Here is a 24,078-nt window from a genome sequence, read left to right on the forward strand (position 1 = left end):
CAAACCAGTGTATTGATTTTCAGTCCATTTAAAACCCCCCTATACAGTAAGAAATGTTAAAAAAAAATCTAACTAGAGGAGTTAGCCAGAGTTTTTCCACACAGTAGTCAAAAATCAAATCTCTTTTACAGAATATGGAGGGATTTTGGATGCAAAAAACTTGCATTTGGTTTGATCTGGGCCATTTTTTCTTTAGCTTGGTGTTTTGGCATGTCTTCTCGTTTTGTGCAGTGACAATTGAGACAGCTGTTCTTGTCAGATTATTTTTTCAGGGGAAACTGGCAAGAAAAGAGAATATTTTGGGTTAAATTGTGGAAAGTTAACAGGTAACCTTTTATAGATACAGAAAATCTGTAAGCATTCATCTGACTTCAGCTGAGAAATCAGAGCATTGCAGTAGCATGGCCAAATCTCGATTAGGGCTTTGGTTATAAATGTAAGGCTTGATCACCCTCCACCCAAAAAGAGAAATGCATTTTTTACTGACATTGCTTCAGGCTGTAGCTTGTGGGGGGGGTCCCTACCTTTGTTACCCAGTTGCTTTGGTCATGTTAGAATATCATATCCAACAACTGCCTATTTAAACTGTGTCTGCACAGTAATTCAGAAATTTGCTTAACTGTTCTAGGTGGTTTCAATATGTCCATATAAAAGAAGAAAACATTATTTTTGTGAATATGTTCATGAAGACATATTCAGTGTAAACCTAGTTACTTAATTCTGGAATTTAAAAATATATTGGGTGTTGGAGTCATCGTTTTGTCTTAATTTTCAAGCGCATTTTAAGTGTTTATCACTATAAAAGAAAAGGAAGATGATTTGGCTTTGTTTAAACTGCACACAGTTGATTTAATTGTATTTCCTGTCCAGGTCAAAGGATATTGCCAAACAGCTTTCAGTCCAAATTTTTTTTGAAGCAGGTCATATCACTTAGGCTCCCAGAAATACTGAGCACAGATAGTGGAAAAAGTGTCATTAGCCCTGTGTCAATAGGAAATTAAAATATTTGCTTTCACTGTGAAAATATAAATTTTTTTTTAGTTCAGTTGCATTTTTGAAAGTAAAGTAAAACAGTTAAACATTGTAATGTTTATGGATGTCTGTGCATTTCATTATTCCAGTTTTCGAGTCTCTGTGGATTTTCTTCATCAGTAATTTGGCTAGAGTTAGCCCCGCTTTGCTACCTCACCTATAGTCATCTCTTCCTGATGTTTCCAAATTTCAAGAGCTCAGGATTTTAGCTACACCCAAATATTTCTAACCTGAAGTACTCCTGAGGTGATAGATAGACTTTTCCTTACAAAAAATAATGCTGTTAATTTTCATTGTCAAAGGGTCATGGACTTCACCAGAAATGCAGCTATTTCATATATTTAATTATGTTTAATAAAATCTTCAGATGGTGGTAATTTTTACTGATTTACTAGCATCACTGAAGACCTTGAAAATGTGTTATTTAAGTTTTAATATGGTTTGTAGTTAAAAGACTTTTACTTTGACTAAAAGGACCTGTGAAGTTTCAACTAAAAATTGTTTATTTTGCTATTGAGATGAAAAAAATTAATGGGTTTTTTACATCATATAATGAAATATTTTCAGCATTATCAGATTTATTTATTCTTCACAAGAAATTTGTAAAAAAAATTGAGTTTGGTGTTTCAGCTCAGTTGTCATCTTTACCACTAAAACATAGAATTTGCATTTGTAGCTTTATGTAAGGATTTCAACAATACATTCACAAGAATGTAGGCACTCATCATAATTGTCTGTGTAGTACCGCTGCATGCATTTGCACTAACGCACCATATAATTTTTAAGACAGAGGTCACTTTTACGAAAGTGTTTTTTGAAATATGGTAGGGAAGACCTTGCACTGTTTTTCAGGTTAATGAGATTTGTAGACAATCTACATCAGGATCTTGACTGCATGGAAATTTAGTCTTGAATAATTACATACTCCATGATTTTGATTTGTGTTGCTGGGATGTCTAGAAGCTTAAGCTATGCACTAGGCTTATCGTGTTTAGGAAGATATAGATAAGTAAGAAAAAAGGGTTTTCTACGCTTTTTTTTCCTACCCAGTTTATTGTTGCTGGCAGATTACTGTAGAAAAAAAAAGAGCAAGAAAGGCTATAAATGGCAAAATTATAACTAAATTACAGATTCTTTGGTGAAACAATTCTTAACAAGCTCTCCTTTTTTCTTTTTGTAGTCATTTAGTTCCACAGAAAATGAGTCAAGGGGCAGGGAAGCTTAAATAAGAAATTGCAATTAATTGAAGCTGATAAGAAGTACTGATATAGTTCTGTTCTCCATTTTAAAGAAATCTAAAATCTGAGGAGTTTTTTATAGAAATCTCATTTAGAATGTTTAGACTATGTACTTGAACAAACTTTATCAAAACCAAGCACAATTAGCCCTTACACATATTTATGCTGGTTTTACCAGATGTTTGTTAGGAAGTTCCCCTAAACTCATGTAGAGTAAGGCAGCCTGAATACATCAGTTGAAATAAAATGTGAATTTGGTATATTTAATGATATTTCTGTCTTTTTTAGTGGATCAGATGTTCTGGGAAGTTATGCAGCTGAGACGAGAGATGTCACTAGCAAAACTTGGGTATTACAAGGAAGAGCTCTAAATCTTTTTACTCTTGCGCGTGCATGACCTTCATCGAATATACATAACTAAAATTGCTGAACCTTTTTTTGTCACTTGATATTTATTTCCACAAAGTGGGTCCAAGATCTTTCTCCTTTTGCAGATGGCACTAAGAAGTACTGTGATTGTTTTAAACTGACCTATGCTGTATATGCGTACATATAATACTTAGTTGAACAAATGTGGTAAGCACTTGCAGGTGTATCAGTGATTGTAATTTACATTTAAAAACAAAACTTCTGATTAAAGTGTTAATCTGAAACAGTCTCTGTCTTCTGTCCTTTGTGATGCAAAATGATGTGAATCTCCTCAATAACACACTCTAAAATGTTTTATGAAGACTGAATAAATGCCTGGTATTTTCTTCATTGTAGTGTTCATGTATCCCTACGTAGCTCTCTACGCACGTATGCCAATATACTTAACAGACAGCTATGAGAACTTGGAATTGTTTGAAGGCCTGCTTTCTTACAATTTTTAAAAATATGTATATAAGAAGAGAAATACATACATTGAAGAGTCACAGCACAGTAAACCTGAGTATCTTCTCTTTAATGAAGGGTGCTTCTCAAATATGAAGGAACAATAAAATTATCTTGTTTGTTCTTTGGGTTGAAATCTGTTCTGATCCCTATCTGACTGCTAAAAACTTTCTTTTTCCCCCTAGTTTTCTTTCACTAGATTTTTTCATTCCTTTAAATTATTTGGTTTTTTCTCCCATTCTTCTGGGATTTCCAGTTTTCAAAGTTTTATACATAATTTTCCCAGCAGTTGTTTTTGAAACTCGGAAATTTCCATTATGTGATTTCTTCAACATGCTGATGATAATTTCCATATGATGATACAATTTGTGTGTGTGAAAAAACTTGTCAGAGAACCAAAAAAAGGATCCTGGCCTCTTAAGAAAGATGCCTTTTCTGTTGGAAGCGTTACTTTGGCACTTGAAGTTCAAGTGATCATTTTTTTCCTGGGCATTGTCTCAGCTGAAAGCAGGCAGTTGATGATGTTACGAGGAACATAGCTGTGGGTATGTACTAGACTTGCCTTTTTGGAAAAACATTAGATTGAAGTCCTGACAGGCATTTGTCAGTTGCACATAAGATTTAAACTTAGGCAGGTGAACTGAGAAACATTAGAAGGTGAGCTTATTCAGCTGTTTTTTTAACAAGAGGCATCTCAGCGGATACAGATGTCTTTGATGCTGAACAAAACCAACAGCATTCATCATTATCTTACTGCAATGTTCTCTGTTTTCATAAAAGTCCATAGAATGAGCAGTGAAATTTAATACCATACTTGCGTTGCTTGTATGTGCCTGAAAACGCTTTGCAAGTGTTGGCTTTGACTGGGCATTTCAATGTTAAGGTAAAGCAAACAACTGAACCTAAATATTACTAGTAATGGAGTATGTATGGCCAAGCTGGGCTATTTTCGTAATGAGGGAATACTTTTATCAATCTGTTGTAGAAACCTGGAATAATTCTACCAGCAACTGTTAAAGGATTGTTTGTTCATTCAATAATGCTAAGGAAGTCTGGCTTTAGTCACTCTTAGAAAACAAGCTGTGTTTATTGGTATTAATGTTTTATGTTAGGCTCATAAATGCTTCCTAAATGCTTGTTAATCCTTAGTTTAGACAATGAGATAGAGCTGTTTCCATGATTAGCTAGCAGTAGGCAAATGGTAGCCAGTAGCTGGTGCTATTCTGACTTAATATCCTTTACAAGAACAAAATCCTGTTGCTCATTTAAGCAGAGAGAAGGGTCCTTTCTGTACATGGTAGTATCTAAAATGTATTACGCTGTATTTTCTTGTATTAGGGATGACAAAGATGGACCCCATGTAGTACATCTCAATAGTAATGACTGTTTGGCTCAATTACATAACATCTTGTAAATGCTGACTGGCTTCTGTCTTCATACCCATACTCATGTTTTTCATATGAGCTGTTCATCATGAGAAACCTGTGTCACTGTGAGTGCCTGGGGCTTGTAAAAATTGGACAACAGTTACTTGGCTGGTAGATATAATTACTTCCAAAACTGTCCTGATTCCAGATTTCACTGGAACTTTTGTTCATAACAAAAGGCCATTTTTAGATGTCTACTCAAAACATTTGAATATTTTTCTCCTGTTTGCTTTGGGGTGACAGAATGAGCAGTTTTCAGTGTTTAAAGATGAACTACGAGAAGGTTAAGTAGAGTTTGCTGCTAGCCTTAAAAGAGCTTTGTTCTGTGTTCTGCTTTCCCATATGTTTTCCAATGTTACATTAGACAAACAAGTTAATGTCATTTAGTTTTGTTAATAATAGTAACAGCATAGAAGTTCTACTTTCCTACCAGTGATGGCTTTGCTCTTGCGTTTTTGATTACTGTTGCTTTCATCAGTATTACTAATTACATGGCCTGTGTGAAAGTACAAAGACAAGATAAGTAGTTTTTATTGCTGCATTTTTTGCGCATGTGTGATTAGTACTGGGACCAAAGGTCCTTAAAATGAGAACATTAGACTTACCAGATAGAACACACATCATCTTGCCTCAAAAGCCTTGTTAGAATCTCCTTTATGTGTAGTTTAAGTCCTTTACATAAAGCCTAAGTATAACCCTGGCTCTAGTTATGGAGGAATGAAATCAGCTGGGACAAAGTCATTGAAACCTCTGATAAAAGTATGATGTGTTCCTTGGCATGTTCATAATCATCTGGAAGAGAGTGCATTTGTCCCAACGTGAGCTCTTCAAGTAGCAGGAAAGCAAAACAGTTCTGCTGGCTTTTCATGGATGTGGTGGGAGAAAATGAGGCCTTGCAGCAGTTCTTTGAAGGTAAGAATAGTTTCAAGAGAAGCCTTAACAATTTTTGGTGGTAGCAAAACCGGTAATTGTTTGGGGGGTCACTGAGGGAGAAAGGAGGAAGAAAAAGTGCCCTGAAACCCAAAGCTGTATTTACACTAAGTTATTGTAGAAGACAATACCAGAATGAAGTATTACAAATAGTACAGATGTGCTGCAGTGCCTTTTTCTTTGTGCTCTGGCCAGAATACCAAAGGGAACCAACAAACCCTGTGGTACTGGTGAGGTAATTGCCCTGAGGAAAAACTGGGAAGTGACTGAGGACTCATTGCAGTGTAACACTCCTGAAATTGTAGTGCTTTTCATGTGGTTAGAGATCTCACTTCCTTCTCAGTTTTAGCATGTGAGATAAAGCGGGTTTTCTTTCCACTAACATTCTTCTGAAATGGCCTGATTGTAATCAGTAAAATGGTAATTGTGCTGGTATCCTCAGGACCCTTCTGAGGTGTTAAACTTGGGTATTTTTGCCTTTTGCCTGGAATCATCTGTCTTTCTGCCTTTTTCTCCAAGACATTTTCTATTCAAGCTGGTCCAATTAGTTTCATAACTTTCTCTTACTGCACAATTCACTTTCTAATAGATTCCATAATAAAACTGCATTTTTTAGACTCTGATAATGTGTTCAAAGGCTTTTTACTTTTAAATTTTTTTACTAAGTATTTTCGTTCCCTTCTTCCAGTTTGCACTTTGTGGTTTTTTTGTTTTTAATACATTAACCATTCTATTCTAAGCTGTTTTTGTTGTATTTGTTTTCCGTCTATTATCTATGCAGGTATTCACTGATCTCAAAGTAACTTGGGAAATTACCTTTTCTGTCGTGATTTTCTTTCTGTCTTTTGTTTCCCCTGCCCCTTTGTTGGCCTGGGTGAGAGGTGGCAACTGTAACTTTTAAGTTTTGATTTCAAACTAGGAAATTAAAAAATTGATCAAGGAAATACACTTAAGCCAAGAAATTTACATTGGTGAGCTACAATCTAGGGCTGCTAGCCAGCAAATGTGTTGTGTATAGATTGTAGGAAATTGATACCACGTTCCTTAAGTTCAGTTTACATCATGGAATTGAAAAGCTAACAAACTTTTTTGGCTTTGCTTTCAGCAGCATAATATTTGTTTTTATTGGGCTTTTTTTTTTTCCCAGCTGCTGCATTGCATAGCTGTTAAATACTCAAAATCGTGCTTAACATGAATTATATTTTTTAAAAAAGCAAATTTTTTTAGGAACCGTCTTGGAAAACACAACTTTCTAGGGAGAATGGGTTAGGTTCTGTTAGCTTTTGTGATGATGATATTTTGATGGTAGAAGGTATGGCAGAGATTTTAGCTGTTTGAACTCTTTAATGAGAATGAATATTTTTAATTATATAATTATTACTTTAATTCTTTTTAGAAGGATTTTTGGTAGTCTGTGCTAGTGTGAGGGGGAGAAGCTCTGTTGATTCCTTTTAGTTATAGGAAAAACGAACCTCTTGGGATGTCATATCCCTTCCATAATGTGTGGTTCTGCAGTGTTCCATTAGGATGTGACAAAGGTCTGCTAAGGCCATACAGCATACAGTAATGCTGTTAGATGGCTGAATTTCATTATCTGGACACAGGTATGTGTCAAGGCTGCAGGAGCTAATCATTCATTCAGCATGGAGTAGGCTCTCTTGCTGTTATAAACCATAGGTAAGTCTGAAAAGGGAGCAAGCTGAATTGAAGAGGTGGTTAGCCCTCTTTTCAAGCAGGGGTTACGTTTACTGAATGCAAAGCCAGCTTAAAGCGATGGCGTCTCTGCAGCTTAGCACTACAGCTTGTGGGCTGGCTTTGTAACACCTCAATGAGGCAAAATCTCATGAGGCAAGAGTAATAAACTGCTAGTGTTGATTTGGTGGTCTCTGTGATTAGTCATAGCAGTTAGAACATTGTTTTTCAAGGCTATGAAAAAACTGAATCTTGCAATATCAAGTGGAGAATGATGCTACTGAGTGGTTCCTCAGTGGTTCACTTTTGGCTTACAAATGCATCAGCTGGCAGTTAGTGAATCTATAGGTCTGCTTTGTAAGATGATTTGAAATTCATGAACAAAAAAGATCCCCTCTCCCCTGTGCTTTAGTTCCTTACAGTGCATATTTGTTTTGGCATTCACTAGTAAGATAAAGTTGTATCTGCAATATTGAGAGGGGGCAGTCTGAAACAGGATTTTTTTTTTCAAGGAAAGTGAGATAATGTTTGTTTTCCTGACAATCACTTCTTTGAATGATTGATAGACCTTTTACGTTAGATATGAGTCTGGGATTTGACCTTTGCTTTTTCTCATTCAAGTAAATGACTTTTGTGTTGTGTGGCTGGGAAGTTCTCTTTTTTTTCTGTTTCATTTCAGTTGCATATTGGAGAATTCATCTTTGATGCAGGCTTTTTTCCTATTATTCCTGTTGAAATGAATATTTATAATTAAAACATTTTGCATTTTACAGTCACAAAGTTCCTATTTGTCAAGGGAAGGTCAGGGTTCCTGATTAGCTCTTCTGCCTGTGTGTGGCAGAACAATCTGTTCTGGCTGATGTTATCAATGGGTTGAGAGACCTGATGGAAGGTCATCCTAGTTACACTATTGAACTTAGTCTTCTTTTTTATTGTAAGTTACTTTGAGGTGTCTGAAATGCATGTGTTTTGTTTGTGCTGTCTGTGATCTAAAGAAATCTCTTCCTTAGTGGAACCACCACCTCTCCATGAGTACACTCATGCTCCTGCATGGGTAACATGGAATATAGATTAGAATTTGTGGTAAATAAACCAAGCCACTGAAGAAACATGCCCTTAAAATACAAAACACTTAAACCCCAGAGATGCCACATACCATTTTAAGGATGAGAGATTGAAAAGGAATAAAAGATTAAATGAAAAATATAAAATATTAATGGTAAGATTTGTCTCTACAGAAAATGTTACTTTGGGGGGAAAAAAAAATCTATCTTAACACAAAGTTGCTCCTTACACTTTGGATTTACAGGTCTTCCTGAAGTTGAATAGCCTAGGCTGGGCTACCTCCTGGTTTGCTGCAGCACTGCCAGCTACAGCTGGTTTATATTTACAACCCTGTAGCTCTGCAGCTTGTGTCAATGACACCAGGTCTGTTCCAGTCAAAATGAGCTGGACTTTGTGAACAATTTAAATGGCAACCAGTCCTTGGAGTCCTTTAGCATGAAAAAAGGGGCTATAAGCCCCATAAGTAATATTTACCTTAATAAGTCAATGAGGTTCAGCTGGACTTTCCACTGAGCCTGTATAGTGGAGCTCATAAAGTGCTGAAGCCTCTTTTGGTAAAAAAAGACCTACTTTCATGGTAAAGTGTCTTTAGATGGAAATCAGTTATTAATTCTCAAGCAGAAATATATCCCTCAAGGTGCAAGGCTTTGTAGCAAACAGTGTGAATTTGTCTGTTCAGTAAGCAGGTGTTACTGAACACTGATTATGTTCTCTGTGCTGTTTTTACACCTTGAGCTGTATATAAGGATTGTTTCCTGTGTAAAGTAGCTGATATTTTAACACTAATCTTACTACACATTGCTGGACTTGGCTGGAAGCTTCCTGGTGTCCTCTTCTAATGTCAGGAAATTAGTACAGATCTTTAGTCCATACTATTTCTCTGTCCCCCATCCTTCACTTTCCATTTAGATACCACTGAAAAGGAGGCAGCCAATTTAAATGCAGATATATATATAAGGCTACATGAAAGTGTTGGGAGAATTGATCAAGGTAGGTTTTTCAGGGATTGAGACTTGGTTACAGGACTGTAGAATGAAGCTGAGGAGCCAGGTGATGAGAACCTCATGTCTGGAGGAAAGAAGGGGATGTCTGCCAAAGAGTAACTGCCAAATGAAGAGGCTGGAATTCATACTTCTCCTTGCGGGCCTGTGGCTGAGTATTTGGGACAGGCAAGAAAGAACAGGGAAAGAGAAGACAGTGGTAGTACTGACAGATTTTAGATGTGGGGACCAAACAACAGAAGTATCAAGCTTATGAAGAAATGAGAAAAATTATATAGTTATATTCAGCCTGTGACTGCAGTGTGTGTTCTGCAAACATCTCTGTGTGAACTCCCTGCCATGGCCCTGCCTTGACCTTTCACCTTCATCTGTTTATTGGGTAGCTGGGAGTTCTCTGCACAGTGAGACTGAAGTTGAATGTGTCACTCAGTGCAGACTCTTCCAGAGATGTCTGGGCACATTGCAGCATGAACTGCAAGCAGAGATCCCCAAGCACAAGCTGATGATTGAGGCTGCTGACTCCACATACCCTCCAGCAGCTCTTAGCCATGCTTATGGTTTTGTGCAGGAAGCTGTGTTCACAGAAGCCTCACAGCAGGGCTTGTCCTGCCGCATACACGCAGTTCTCTGCTCTTACAAGCGTGCAACATCCAGGTGAGTGACTGGCTTGCATACCGCCCACATCTGTTAAGTATGTACTGTGATCAAATGCCTGTGAGGTGGATGCCACCATTTAAAATAAATTTGCATATGATCCAATAAGTCCTCCTCTGCTGAAACAGTGCAAGCATGTGATGCCACTGACCTGGAAAGTACATTAACAAAGTTCCACAGGGTAGCAAAATGTACCCGCTCTTCCTTTCACCTGCTTCACAAACATTCATTAGTGGTGGGCTGTTCTCCTGGTGTGCTTCTTTCCTTTCCCAGTGCTGCTTATCCTTTCATTCTCCTCCTCCCCATTTAGCTGTTCATGCAAAGTGGAGAGATTAAGAAGAAATGATAGATACTTCTGTTGTCATCACTTAGCAACAGAGCTGATCTCTGGACTGTGGGATGTCCATTTGAAAGGCCTTGTTTAGAGCTGTATTCTTTGATTCAAAAGAGCCTGTCTCTGATCTTGGTCAAAACTAAGCATTCTTGGTTGTGTTATACAGGAAAAACACTTTGTATTTGACCTCTGGCCTCAAGTTAGCAATGAAATTTTATCATTCTGCATGAGGGTTTGGTAGTTTGAACAGGAAGAAGAGGTGGGGTAAAAGAAGGAGAAGGTGATTGAATCCTTTTCCTGTGCACTACATTAGTAAAAGGAGAAGGGTTTGTAGTTCAAGGTGGGGTTACACTATATTCAGACAAGAAGAATGAAAAGATGAGAACCCAACAGGTTTGCGGAAGGCTGCTAAGGAAAGTTAAGCTCTTTTGTACTCATTAAGCTGGTTTTGCAAACTGACTTGCTGCTGCTTCCAGACTTTGTGTGTTCCAATTTTGCTGTCAGTGGGCTGCACCTATTGAATCTGTTCTTCTCTGGTGTGTGTGGGACAGCTTTGTATACAACATCAATAAAGTGAGATGCAAGGATCTATCAGTAGCACACCTGCAAGTTGCTATTCCCCAGTGAAAGGCAGTCAAAATTAAGCCTGCAGCACCAACAAGTAAACAAAACCTAGATTAATCTACTATTCCAAAGCAATTTGGGAAATGTTTATTAGCAATGTGAATTTATGTATTAAGACAGATACAAGAGGGAATTCCTGTGCAAGGTCGTGGATTTTTAGATTCTGCTTGCATGAATGTCCTTTCTAAGCACTAGATCAAGAAGGAACACTATCAGAGAAAGACATCAGAAAAGGAACTGAAGATATATTAGGGTAAGTGTACTATGCAGGGCAGTACAGTGAGAAGACAGCAAACGCACTAAAGGCAGTGACTACTCCTCAGCCAGTGGCAGTGATTTTAACCTTTTGTGTTCTCACGAGCGCAGCTGAGCTGAAGGGTCGTGGTTGGTGTCAGATTCCAGGGTTGAGCCTCGAAGCTCTGAATGTGTGGGCTGGTCCATTTTATCATGTATGAAGTGGTACAGACGCACTTGCAGCTCAAGCAGGAATGTCAAGGTCCTTATCTTGTTTGCACTCTGACTGGCCACACCTGTATTTGTGGAAGACTTGCTGCAGAGGTGGGGAGCCTGCAGAGTAGGGCTGCTTGTCTGGGTTTTTTAATGAGTGCCTGATGACTTTCTACGAAAGTTGACATGAATTCTGGAAACTTTATAATCATAAAATCTGTTTATAGCCTCCAGTTACTAAGCAACAAAGGACAAAGTACTGAACCTTTCTCTTTGCTAATACATTTAACATGTTAGTGGGCTGGCTTTTTTAGGCAGAATAAAAGGAAGCCACCAATCAAACATTTTTAAAGCTTTATTTTGGCTTTATTTAAACTCAGATGGTGGATTTTTAGATTGAGTGTTTCAGAAACTCACTTGCAGTACTTGTGAGTACTAATGCACAAAGTGGATCTGTATACGACTATGTCTGAGCTTCAACCCAACAGACTGTTTAGACCTCAATGTGAAAGAGTTGGAAATGGTCTTCAAAAGCCCTTTTCTCAGTTGCAGACTGGAGTCGTTCATCTTCCTGCTGTAGTAATTCACTGAAACCTTAATGCCATGCATTCAGTGGTGTTTGCCCAGTGCTGCTCTGTCATCTGCAGTGCCCTGCACATCATTAATTACTCTGCATTTCTCATCATCCTTTCCCCCAGAGTGACTAAACCAGAAGCAAAACCCTTTCATTACACATGAGACAGGCGAGATTTGGTTTTCCTTTGTGTAGGAACATGGGCAGCATTACTTATTCTGAAACACTGACAATTCCCTCTGAATTTCTGTCTTTTTTACTTTTAACTTCAGGGCAAGATGTCCATGGAGCCTTGGAAAATCCCATGGTGGATACAAGCCTGTTGGAAGAATTCATTAGTAGCAATGTAGAGTTTGGAACTTTGTAAGTATTATAGCAACATGTACTTCCTCTCCTTAGCCACAGCTTTTGAATTGTTTTCATTAGTGCCATGATAAAATCTGAGTTTCAAGAGGATTGTGGCTCTGTTGGCATTGTTTCTTGAAGCTGCATAGGAAGACTTAGAAAAAATTAACTACAGCCAGTAATGGAAATATGGTTGTCCTCTTTTTCAACAGAATGAATGATAATGAAGTCTGAGTTGGTTCACAACTATTGAGCTAATTGTGACATTAAATGCAGAACTGGTACTTTAAAATTCCTGTAAGTGCTAATTTACTGTTTATGTACAGAATAAGTGATAAAAGTAAGACTACTGTATAATAAATTGAGAGAAAATGGAAGTCTCCCAGTTTGAAGGAAGCAGAGTTACAGTTTTCACCCTACTTAGTTCAGAACAGAAACTGTCAGTCTCTTTTGAGACTAACTTTAAAACTATCAAAGGATGCATAGTGCAAAGGCTTATGGTCAAGGGTGGAAAATTATGTATCAAAGACTTAAACCCCAAATCTTTCATCTAGACAACTGTCAGATGATTGTAGTTCAAGGCAAAATACTATTAATAGTATTATTACACTTGCACTTGCCAAGAAGCAGAGCAAGAAGGGATGTTTTAAAAATAATTAAACATGGAATTTTTCATTCTAGACAGATTCAGCAGCAGATGTTTACTTAAAGTGGGCTAAATAGGCTCCTACCTGCTCTAAATCATGAATAATGAGTTAATTCTCTTTGCCCACACTATAAAAGTAAAGAAAAAACGATTAGGAGGTTATATATAAATATCCATAGCCTTTATTTTTCGAGCGACTAAATGTGTTTTAGGTTAACAAGATTATTGAACTCCTGTATGACAAAAATATTGTTTTGCTTTTGTACACAAAATAAAACAGAAATATAAATATGCTATTATGTAGTTTAAGGAAGTTAGATATTATAGTTACAGTGCTACAAAGTATTTGCATGCAAGAAAACCATCTGTAAAACTATTATGGGTTTGGAGACTGAACAGGGTTTTACACTAATACTACAGTCCTACTTCATTATTTATGGGATTAAGAATATTTACTGAATCATTAGATCTGTACAGGTCAAATTATTAAGTATTTGTGTGTAGTGCAGACAATTTGTGCATAAACAGAATAGAATCTCATAAAGGAACTTGTCAAAACACATCAAAGGAGAAAAATATTAAAAGCCTCCATATGCACATATAAAATGCAGAACTCCATAATGTCACGTGCAATGAAAAGGGTGCTGTTACCACCAAGGTCTTGGGTGTACCTTGAAATTTCCATTAAAGATCATCTTGCATCAGAAAGACCATCAGCCTTAAATTTATTCTTCTCTTACGTCACATGTGCAGCACCATGTGATTTCCTCATCTTTTTCTACCGTAATACCTTCCACATTATCAGTGAAAGGAGAAAAAGGGTTGCCATGCCTTTTTCTAAGTAGGCATTTCATTGATATACTGTTTGTAATATAGGCTCATTTGAAATACAGATTATTTTCTTTTCCTTCAAAAAGCACAGTATCAATTTCAGTAAAGTTTTAACTTGGATATATATTCCTACTACCTCTGTATTCCATAAATACTTTCTCCTAGAAAGTGTCTGTCTCTGTATTTTACTGAAATAATCTAAGTAAAAGCAGAATTCAAGATCCCAAGGCAACATTTGAAGCCAGAATATGAGCTGAATGTGTAGAAGGGAAGTTTTAGACTTTTACATATGTATCTTTTTAAATTTTACAAGGCACAATTGGAATTCAATATATATGGATCAAGCATCCCACAGGAAAAAAAAATTAAAATGAAATATTTACTAACTATTCAAAGTTGAAAACAAGGTTTAGAGTGTAGTCAAAAGCATCAGAGAATCTATTTGGAAGGAAATTAAAGAAAATTCTAATGTGGAATTTTAAAATTTATTTTTCAAGAGGAGCCATGTGGTTGAAGCTAACCCTAAATGCAAGGTTGTGGATGTGACATGTTAGAAGACCAGTAGCAATACCATTATGAAATGCATGAGCACATGTCAAAAGTAATAGGCTGTAACCAAAAATGAAACTGCTCTCTTTAATGCTATCCATGCTCAGAAATACAAAACCTGAAGTGAAAACAATAGAATGAAAATTGCCCATTGATGCTTGAAAATATTTGCTCTGTGTGTGTGTGTGTAAACACGTCTTTTATGCATATGAGGGTCTCCTTTAAGGAATTTTATTTTATTTTATTTTATTTTATTTTATTTTATTTTATTTTATTTTATTTTATTTTATTTTATTTTATTTTATTTTATTTTATTTTATTTTATTTTATTTTATTTTATTTTATTTTATTTTATTTTATTTTATTTTATTTTATTTTATTTTATTTTATTTTATTTTATTTTATTTTATTTTATTTTGCTTCTGTGAGAACACTAGGCTTTGGTAAAGGAAGTGTGTCTCATTAGATTTTTCATCCTTCCTCTGCTGTAGCATTTTTAGCCTAACATGCATCTTAAGACTTGCCTTTCAGGTCAGGCTTCAGAGCAGTGTTTCAGCTGACAATTCATAGGAATACCTGAAAGGATTGAGAATCCATTTCTTGAACCTCCATTTATTCCTAATGTAACAGAAGAACCGTCTGTAGTTCCTTTGAATGGCAGCAAGATGGCATAGGATTTTCTCTTCCTTAAGAGAGATGAAGATGCTATAGGTCTTTAACCTTTAGTCTAGAGAGAATGGGGCTTAAATCCCTTGTGAGTGCCATATGTTCAGAGTCACTGGTGTGCCTGGAGGTAACTGAAGAACCACTCATGGGAAGGAAGGGGGATTGAAGTCAGTGGGTTGTGAAGGGTAGATTTGGGTGAGAAGGGATGAGTTGGGGCCTTCCTGCATGGCAGAGAGGCGGGGGGCCACAGGAGATGGTCTGATGAAGTGTAAGTGACATTGTCATGTGAGAAGGGGCAGCAAATATGGTGAACAATGCTTCCTGAAGACCCTTGTCAGTAGCCTGGTGGTCCCTCTCCACTTGCTTTCAGCATTGGCTGTTGTCCTCCATGTCTTGTTCCAGCAGAAATTAAAATCTCTTTTTCATGTTTAGGCAAAGCCAGTTGCCAGACTCCCCACCGGACTCCGGATCAGAACCATATTCCCCACCACAGCTACAAAGTAGGTGACATAACTTTGGCCTTTCCCAAGCTTGTAGGAAGATCTCCAGCTCCTCTTCCTTGTTCTTATTCTCTTATCTGTTTATTTTGCTCAGCCCCATGGTACAATACTCTGTGGCCCAGTGGGCTGCAGCCTCCACTGCCATGCCCATCTGCCATGGCACCCAGCAAGCTTCCCTGTGGGTTCATGGAGACTTACTCTGACCCCAATGCCATGAGGCATCCTTCCACCATCTCCCAAGACTGCTGCCTGAAGACAGAAAATGCTGTGACTCCATGGAATCATTCTACATCCTCCAGCTGTTTGGGTTTTAATTATTCATACTTCCAGCCTAACGCAGCTCAGATTTCTAGGTAAATGATAAAGCTTTTATGCAAAGGATGAGACATGCAAAAAACAGTAGAGCTGGTTTAAGACTGGTTATAAAACCCTGTGGGTGTAGGGTTTTCCACAGGATGGCAGTGTTTAAACGTTTTTGAGACCCTTGCAGTTAAGGGTTCTTTAAACCGTCTTGATTGAAGTTTAGATTGAAAGTAGGAATGGATTTCAATTTTTAAAACTGTAGAAGGCTAATGATAAAACAACAGGTTTTTCATAACTGGATTATAAAAATATTCAGGTGTTTTGCAATACCTGTTGTAGAGATTTGTGCATGAGGATCTTGTAAGTGTTCTAGCAAATGACATAAGAGAAAAATATTCTCATGTCTATGTAAGCAAGTGAAGAAGTAATCATATACTATCTGCCATATTAACCCACCAGTGTGTTGTGGGTGCTCAATTATTTAAAATGGCTCTGCTATTTTGACATTAACTGGTAAAAAGTAAAATTATTCAAGATAAAAGCTATGATTTTAATGCAAGTGTCAGGAAATCAAACTCCTGACACTTATGGACTGTGTAAATTTTTAAATGGGATCAACTTCTTTATTCATATGAAATAAAAAAAATGTTTTGGAAGGAAAAATTTGGATAATTCAGTTTTAAAAACCCACCAACAATCTCCTCCCCCAGCAAATCAGAATTTGGGTGACAGTGCAGTTAAAATGAGATAATAGAATCCTGAGTGTTCTTTTGTTATGATTTTGTAATATCTATATTTAAACTTATAAATGAGTAATGCAACTTACGTTTTTACAAAAGTATTTCTGCAGTGTCAAGCAAAAAAAGGAAGCTGTCCCAATTACTAGGAGATGTCATTGATTCTCCAGTGCAGTCTCAGGATTCCAGACAAGGTAAGCAAGTGTGTGAAGATGAAATGTTTTATGCCATAGACAAGTGAATACTTGAGGAGCACAGCTCTGTGCCTTACCAGAAAAGGTAATGGTATTAATGGATTGTACTCCACTACCAGGTTTGGAGGAATGTACTTTTTTGGAAAACTAGGAGCTACTTAGATTTGGCAAAGAGAGAAGAGCATTAGAGGTCCATGTTTCCTGAGGATTTTCTGTATAGAATATTCTGCCCTTTTCCATATGTGAATCTCCAGTATGGAGATGACAGCATATTTTGCTAACTTTGCTTGGCACTAACTTGACGGGGCAAAGAAAGCATTTTGGGTCAGATTAACAGGGAATTAATGGAGTGGATGAGCAAAGAGATTGCATTTTCCCATTATCTCCTCCACTCCTTGTTTTTTTTCTGCTAAGTGTATGCATGAGCAAACTTGGTAAAAGCTGTATGTTCTTTCCCACCTATTCCCCATATTGATTTGGTTCATTGTTTTATCAAGAATAAAAATGCTAAGTTTATACCAATTGATACAAAAAAACTTTATCAGGCATGTACAGAAATGAATCAGCTTCTGTGAGGCTCTCTCTGAATGAGCAGTTTGTAATGACCAGTTTATCTGAGGAATTTCACCTATGTCTGTTAGGGAAAAATCTAGGAGTTGCTTGTTATTTCCTCAGAGTAAGTTATTTTCAGCATTAAATCAATCTTTTAGAACACTTTTAATGAGTAGAAACTGGATTTAGTAGGTTGCTTTTCCTTTGATATCTTTGATTTAATCAGTGTTTCTTGATTGTGACTAGTCTCTAAGTAAACCGCTGCTGAAAAGAGAAGACAAGCAGACACTTCTGTATCTGAAATTGCTATTGCTGTTTTTAATATGGAAAGATATAACTTTGAAATAGGCTTTCTCTGGGTGCCATTCCTAATAAAATCTCACTGACGTGCATCAGAGAAAGAACAGAGGTATGAGTGAAAATGGCATGGGGATCATTTAGAAGTGAGGTGTGAATTTCTTTACTGTGGTGTTGTTCTATCTATCTATCTGTCTATCTATCTATCTATCTATCTATCTATTTTTACACTGCTGTATGTCAGAAGTGGGGACTTGCAAATGAAGCTTGGGCCTGAAGTGATTCTGAAGGCCCTGTCTTACTGTGCTGCCACTGGCTGTGGATGTATCTTAGTTATATGTTCAATGACATATTTTCTCCTATCTTTACTGCACTCTATTTATCTGTTTTTCTTATCACATTCTCCTCTGTCTTCATAAAATGTATAATATGTCAGAGAATTGTGGTTGACCTTGTCTGTCAAAGAATTCTCTATCATATAGGCAGAAAGCAGTAACCAGATTCATTGACCAGATGTAGTGGTGAATGTGCTTGTTATTGGAAAACTGTGCCTCCTGTAGTATATTCTTAAATTCAAACCCATACTAGAGGGAATGGGAAACAAATGTAATTATTTTGCTTAATTGCTTCTTGCAGTGTTGCAGATGTACAATAGAATTCTTAGCTTTCCTTCTTCCCCCCACCAAGGGAAACTATCCATCCTTTTGGAGAGAATAAAAAATAGGAAGTGCTACTTGTGTATTATTTTGCAAATCAGGAAAGCTGAAAAATTTATTTTCTAGAGCAAGAGAATATAACACAATCTTGTGGAATAACTGCAAAGGATGATCACATTTAAATATATATGCAATGCATTTGTGATTTATATTTATGTGCATTTATGTAAATATATTTATAAAAATGTCTATGCAGGGTTTTTGGCTAGTCCCAAAAGAAATAACTGAATTTTCACTATCTCTCTACAGCAACTGTAAGGGACTGTGCTGCTGAAGTGCAAGAATATGACAGTGATGGACAGAATGCTGCTTTGGAAAAATGCTGTCAAGCACTTACATGGCAACCATATCAAACTTCTCAGTGGAACAGCTTATTTAACTCTAATTATGAAAAACTGTAAGCACTAATGTTTGCACTAGAACAAAAATGGTTTCCTCTGTTTTCTTTTTTTCCTTTTTTTATCTGTTATTGTAGTTTTGTAGGAATAAATGATACATTTGGCATCCCTTGTTCTTATGGGAAATAAGAACAGAGAAGGAAATATAACAGGTATGATGAAATATGAACATGCAGGTTTTTCAGATAAGCTGAACTTGAAACACTGGTTGAAATTAATGCCAAGTTTTCTGATTTCCCTTCAAGGATTTAGGGGCAAAAGGAAAGTTAAGATACCTGGTAACTTTTGTTTATTTTATCAAGTGCATTGGGGCAAATAATTGCTAAGCATATGGCACCTTTCCCTCTAGTGGCCTAAAACATTAAAGGAAAACATTAGAAATTACCGGTGTTACTTCTGTGCTCATACAACTTAAATCTTAATCATTATAGACAAGTATGTGTGACATGCAACTGTTCAGTCAAAGATTTAGAGTTTTCCTGTGTTAATCAAACTATAAATAATATTTTTTTTGGTCACATGATCTGGAAAAGGTCATTCCAAGTTCACTTTACATCCCTGATTTTCTCCATTCTAATACCTAGTGTATGAACCCTTTAAGCGAATTAACCCTTTTCTACAGCATCTGGTTAGTTCTTCAGGATTGGTGCAAAAAATTTGTCACTGTCTCCACAGGACTTATACAGCACAGTAAATTGTAATGTTCCTCTAGCCCAACCTGCCAAAACATCTCATGGGAATTGGGTGCATATCAGTGCCATCGCTGGACACTGATGTTACCTTTTTGCACACAGGGGATAGGGGCATTATGCATCTTACTATGTCCCACACAACCCTTTTTCTCAAGTACTGACATGACAAGAGAGCAGACCTTTACACTCCTTGGGAGCTGGATGGGTCCAGAAACCTCCAGCTGTGTTTGTGATACGTCTATTCACTCTAAATTGAGGTGGCTTCTGACTCCTGTTACACTTTGAGCCAATGACTACATGAGGGCAGTGTGCTCATGGTGGGAGATTGCTCTCCTGCCACTGCCCAGTTACTTGTTGCTTCCCATACACCTAAAACTGAGGTTCCAGACTCACATTTCTTTGTGACTTGGGTTAACAAAGACAATGTGTTGCTGAGCAATAAAGTATCCCAATACATGCTCTGCTGCCATTACTGTGCGAGGGGATTGAGATGTTATCAGCAGAGGAAGTCAGTATTACTTTTAAGTGGGGCCAATGGCAGTGCTGTTGTTCCAAGATGCACTGTAATTACAGCACATTGCACAGATTTTCTGAGTAGTGATCCTGTGTTCTGTTGGCCTCAAAAGACTCGCACGCTTCTCATTGCTTAGTGTAGATGGATTGATCCCACACCTTCAAATTGCTGCACCCACTTGAGGGGTATTTCTCAGGTTAATTATTATTTTCCATTTTATTCATACAGTACTTTAACCTCTTAGCTATTTCATTTTCACAACAAAAATGTTGTTAGCTGAGGTAGATTCATTAGAAAAGGTTACCATTAATTTGGCCCTTCATTGTATCTGCTTGGCACATTCTTGGCCCTTGTCTCATACTGGTGGTGCTCTGTCCTAATGATTTTAAAGTCCCTGAACACTTAAATTCTGAATAGAAAGAGGAATTTGAAGCATATTTCTGGTAGGGACACTTGTGTGACAAGGATATCTCTTGCTACATAGAAGTTATTCCAAATTTTACTGTACTGCTTGGTAAGACTCATCATTTTTTGTGCACTAAGGACAAAATACGTGTTTGCTCTTAATTAAACTACATACTCAAAATTATAATATGAAATTGCTCTTTGAGAGTCATTGTTCCAAACACTGCAACTCGGAGACATGGAAATTTGTAATTTTGCTTGTCAAGCTGCTTGCCTGTGTGTAGGCAAATAGTCTGAGATTGCATTAAGAATATTGGCTAATGAACTTGCTGCACACCTAAATATGAAAAATTACTCCTTTCCGTACTATGAAATATAGTCATTTCATACAAAAAATAAAAAAAATTGCCCACTGTAGGAAGAAACTGAAGAAGTTTTACTTCTTTAATAATGATGGTTTGAGGAGATGGTAGAACCTTCATTATAATTTTAAATATGAAGTAACACATGACTTAGTTGTTTCAAAGAGTTAAAAAGTAGTTTTCTCTTTATTCCCTGTCCCAGATAATCAATAGTTAGTTGAAAGGAGACTTCTGTTCATAATTTATAAAAAGATAATGAAGTCTACTTATGTTCTATGAAGTCTGTACATTTTAACTTTTCCAACTAGTAATGGAAGAGTTATGAAAAGCCATCTTCAGTAGTTGTATTAATGAGAGGTCCTCAGTAGCATCCTACAAGATCATTGTTATCAAACTTTCATTAACAAGAAAAGCAAGTGTCTATATAAGGGAACCTTGCCACATAATTCTGTTATTTCAGAATTATCCATCCCTTAAATCAGAGGACTGGAAACATTGTTGGGATGGTGAGTTCACCTTCTCTAATAGAAAGATCTTTTGATACCTTTACTTGTTTACTGTGAGTCATAGAGACAGAATACTCTTGCTCTTTAGGTGACAATTGCCCTTTGAAGAAATAAAATAGAGTTGCTTTAGCTGGAGTAGGAAGTACAATATATAAAGGAGAGTTTTATAGTCAGGCCAGAGCGTTGCTGCTGATAGCTTTTCTTTTAGCTTAAGTAAAGCCTTATTTGAATCCAGTAGCTTCTGCAGAAGCACTTGGTGTGGGAATTTGTGAACAAAGTGGGGAGTCTTGCTGGCTCATTAGCTTATTGTTGTCTGCAGCACTAGCTGCAGCCTGCTGTTTATAGCAGTGTTGTAATGAATGACTGAATACACTAAAAGGTTCGTTTGTGCTCTTAGGTGCACAGAGTTCCTTTATGTCAGATTTGTAAGTGAGGATTATGTAAGCCTCTCAACCTCTGGTTTCTGAACCTTTCATTTTCAGACTAGAATTGGAGGACATTTTATATGCATTTTCATTTTTACACCTTTGACAGGTTAAGAAGAAAATAGTGGTAGAACTGGTGATTGTAAGGATGTGTTTTTGGTCCAGTTTTGTCACTAAAAATCAGGTGGCTTTTTGGACCACATTAAAAAAATAGGAACTCAAGATGTCACTCAAGTATGTCAGTACCTAAAGTTGCTATTCCTTCTCCTTGTTTTTGTAGACCTGCGGTAGGATATCACATTGTCACAGATAAAGGATTTAATTTTTCAACAGCAGATGATGCCTTTGTGTGCCAAAAGAAGAATCATTTCCAAATCACAGTTCATATTAGAATCACTGGACAACCGAAATATGTCAAAACTCAGCAGGGGAGGAAACCAATAGAAAAGTTTTACTTGAAAGCTTATGGAATTAAGGCAAGTGTGTCTCCTCTTTGAGATTATTACTTTTAATTATCCATATAATGAGGTGAATAATTGAAGTGAACTGTTTTATTAGGAATTTTTTGACCAAGAACGTGTAACTGCCTTATGTAGGTTCAGTTCTCATGTTGAATATCTGTGGAATGGAATGAGCCAATAACGGTCTGGATTCAGAAAACATTTTTTCTTTTGTAAATTAATGCACTTACTTTCCTTTGTTTTTCTCCCTTTCAACTTACTTCTGCAGAAAGACTTGGGTCTTCAGAGAAGATGTCAATTATCAATTGATCTCTATTAATTTGTATGTCATACCATTAGAAATGAGTGCAATTTCACTGTTTTAGGCACAATTTGCCTATTAATTTCTATTTAAATTTTTATGTGTTGGAAAATCTAATATTCATGCAATTTTTGAAAATGATTTTTGTCTTATAGATGGAAACTCCAGATCAAACAATTGCTATTGAACAGTCCCAGTCAGATCGAAGCAAAAAAACTTTTCATCCCATGAAGTAAGTATTTTGAGAAAATGATTCCATTTTATTTCAATATGTGTGATTGGTTTGAAATATGAAGTAGTTGTTTCTTGAAAACTTACAGTAGCTCTAAGCCAGTTTTCTGATTTTTGTCCAGATTTCATTGTGAATGCACACATAGAATCACAGTAGTAATATATACCTGGGCACACTTTATTAAGGAAAATTTTCAGCAGTTTTAAGGATGTGTTAAGTATGTCTATCCAAAATATTTATATTCAGCTAGAAACACTCTTCTGTGCTGCTTAGAGCTGTATGGCAGATGCATTTCCAAGCTTAAAAAATGTCAGATTCCTGTCCTAGATGAGCATGAGATACATTTGCAGTACTTTTTAAGGAGGAGTGCCTCTGCTAGAAACATACGTGCAGCATCTTTCTGGAGCTCTGCCATTCTTGAGCATTTAACTCACTGGCAGAATCAATGTTTATTCTTCTGGCATAAGTTTCTTCTGTTGGAGCAGCTCTGTTCTCTTTAAATAATTAAATAGGCCTTATAACACAAAGAGGTAAGACAGTGTCAAGTTAGACAGGGCAGTGCTGGGATAAAGGCTGCACTATATTATCACCTAAACTGAACTTTGAGCTTGGAAGAAGAGCTCGACTTTCACTACATTGCCTCTCTCATGACATTTTTCTTCCTTTTGTGTACTGACAAATAGATTCTGTGTGTATGTAAATTATTTTATGCGTGACTGTTTGGTGCACTGTAATTTTATCTATACAGACTCTTTATCTGTATTATTTATCGCTTGCTGGAGGACTACCACTATGGATTTGAGACATAGGTGTCTGTTGTGTACTTCCAGACATGCAAATTAGGTGCAGATGGAAAGAAGGACAAACAGTAAGATCTATTAATTTTAATGTAGAAATTCAGGCCCAATAATAAGCAAGCAGTTATTAATCCTGTCGAGCAGGAAATAGCCATCATATAGAACATATGCAGTTTTATTATATTCAAAACTATGTACAAACAGACCAAGAAACATAAGACTCTTATTAGTAAGAACAGTTCCCTACTTCTGGTGCTTTATCCTGTTTATCTCCTTGATGTCGTCACTGTTTTTAGTACATTTTTAAAACCAGGATTACTGCATTTTTACTGGGGTTCCTCTGTTTTATTAATTGTCAGTTTTTCTCAGAACTGTTTTAATGAGTTTGAGTAAATCTGGTTTGAGCAGATAGATCTCCAAACACTTCCCTGATCTCGTTTCATTTTCTATTTTAGAGTTGATCTGCCAGGGGACCAGATAACTAAAGTGACACTGGGAAGGCTGCATTTCAGTGAAACAACAGCAAATAATATGAGAAAAAAGGGGAAACCTAATCCTGATCAGAGGTATTTCTGTAGCTAGTTGGCCTGTGTGTTAAAAGTAGAAAAGAGAAGGTCTACTTTAGAATGGAATTAATGTTTATGGAAATCTCTGCTATCAAATCTGTGTTATTTTTCAAATTCTCTAATATTTGGTATGTGCTTACAAGCCTCTTCCTCTACAGTCACAGAATGATATGAGAATAAAACACCCCAAAC

General features: G+C 36.7%; 2 protein-coding genes across 5 annotated transcripts in view; both read left to right on the plus strand.

Annotated features, from left to right (window-relative positions):
* RAB3IP (RAB3A interacting protein) overlaps positions 1-2,925 on the plus strand; it is a 33,110-nt gene extending 30,185 nt beyond the window's left edge. For all 4 annotated transcript variants that reach the window (XM_068998952.1, XM_068998973.1, XM_068998968.1 and 1 more), the window contains one exon: positions 2,559-2,925. In XM_068998952.1, the coding sequence (XP_068855053.1) occupies positions 2,559-2,641 (83 nt within the window). In that variant the 3' untranslated portion in view covers positions 2,642-2,925. The remainder of the gene's footprint in view (positions 1-2,558) is intronic.
* A 2,431-nt stretch (positions 2,926-5,356) lies between these two features.
* MYRFL (myelin regulatory factor like) overlaps positions 5,357-24,078 on the plus strand; it is a 40,474-nt gene continuing 21,752 nt past the window's right edge. Inside the window, exons 1-9 of the mRNA XM_069003894.1 lie at positions 5,357-5,482; positions 12,164-12,254; positions 15,361-15,428; positions 15,523-15,781; positions 16,571-16,662; positions 18,477-18,624; positions 21,810-22,005; positions 22,447-22,523; positions 23,776-23,886. Of these exons, the coding sequence (XP_068859995.1) occupies positions 5,437-5,482; positions 12,164-12,254; positions 15,361-15,428; positions 15,523-15,781; positions 16,571-16,662; positions 18,477-18,624; positions 21,810-22,005; positions 22,447-22,523; positions 23,776-23,886 (1,088 nt within the window). The 5' untranslated portion in view covers positions 5,357-5,436. The remainder of the gene's footprint in view (positions 5,483-12,163; positions 12,255-15,360; positions 15,429-15,522; positions 15,782-16,570; positions 16,663-18,476; positions 18,625-21,809; positions 22,006-22,446; positions 22,524-23,775; positions 23,887-24,078) is intronic.

The sequence above is a fragment of the Aphelocoma coerulescens genome, chromosome 1A (genome assembly GCF_041296385.1).
Source record: "Aphelocoma coerulescens isolate FSJ_1873_10779 chromosome 1A, UR_Acoe_1.0, whole genome shotgun sequence".
Classification (NCBI taxonomy): domain Eukaryota; kingdom Metazoa; phylum Chordata; class Aves; order Passeriformes; family Corvidae; genus Aphelocoma; species Aphelocoma coerulescens.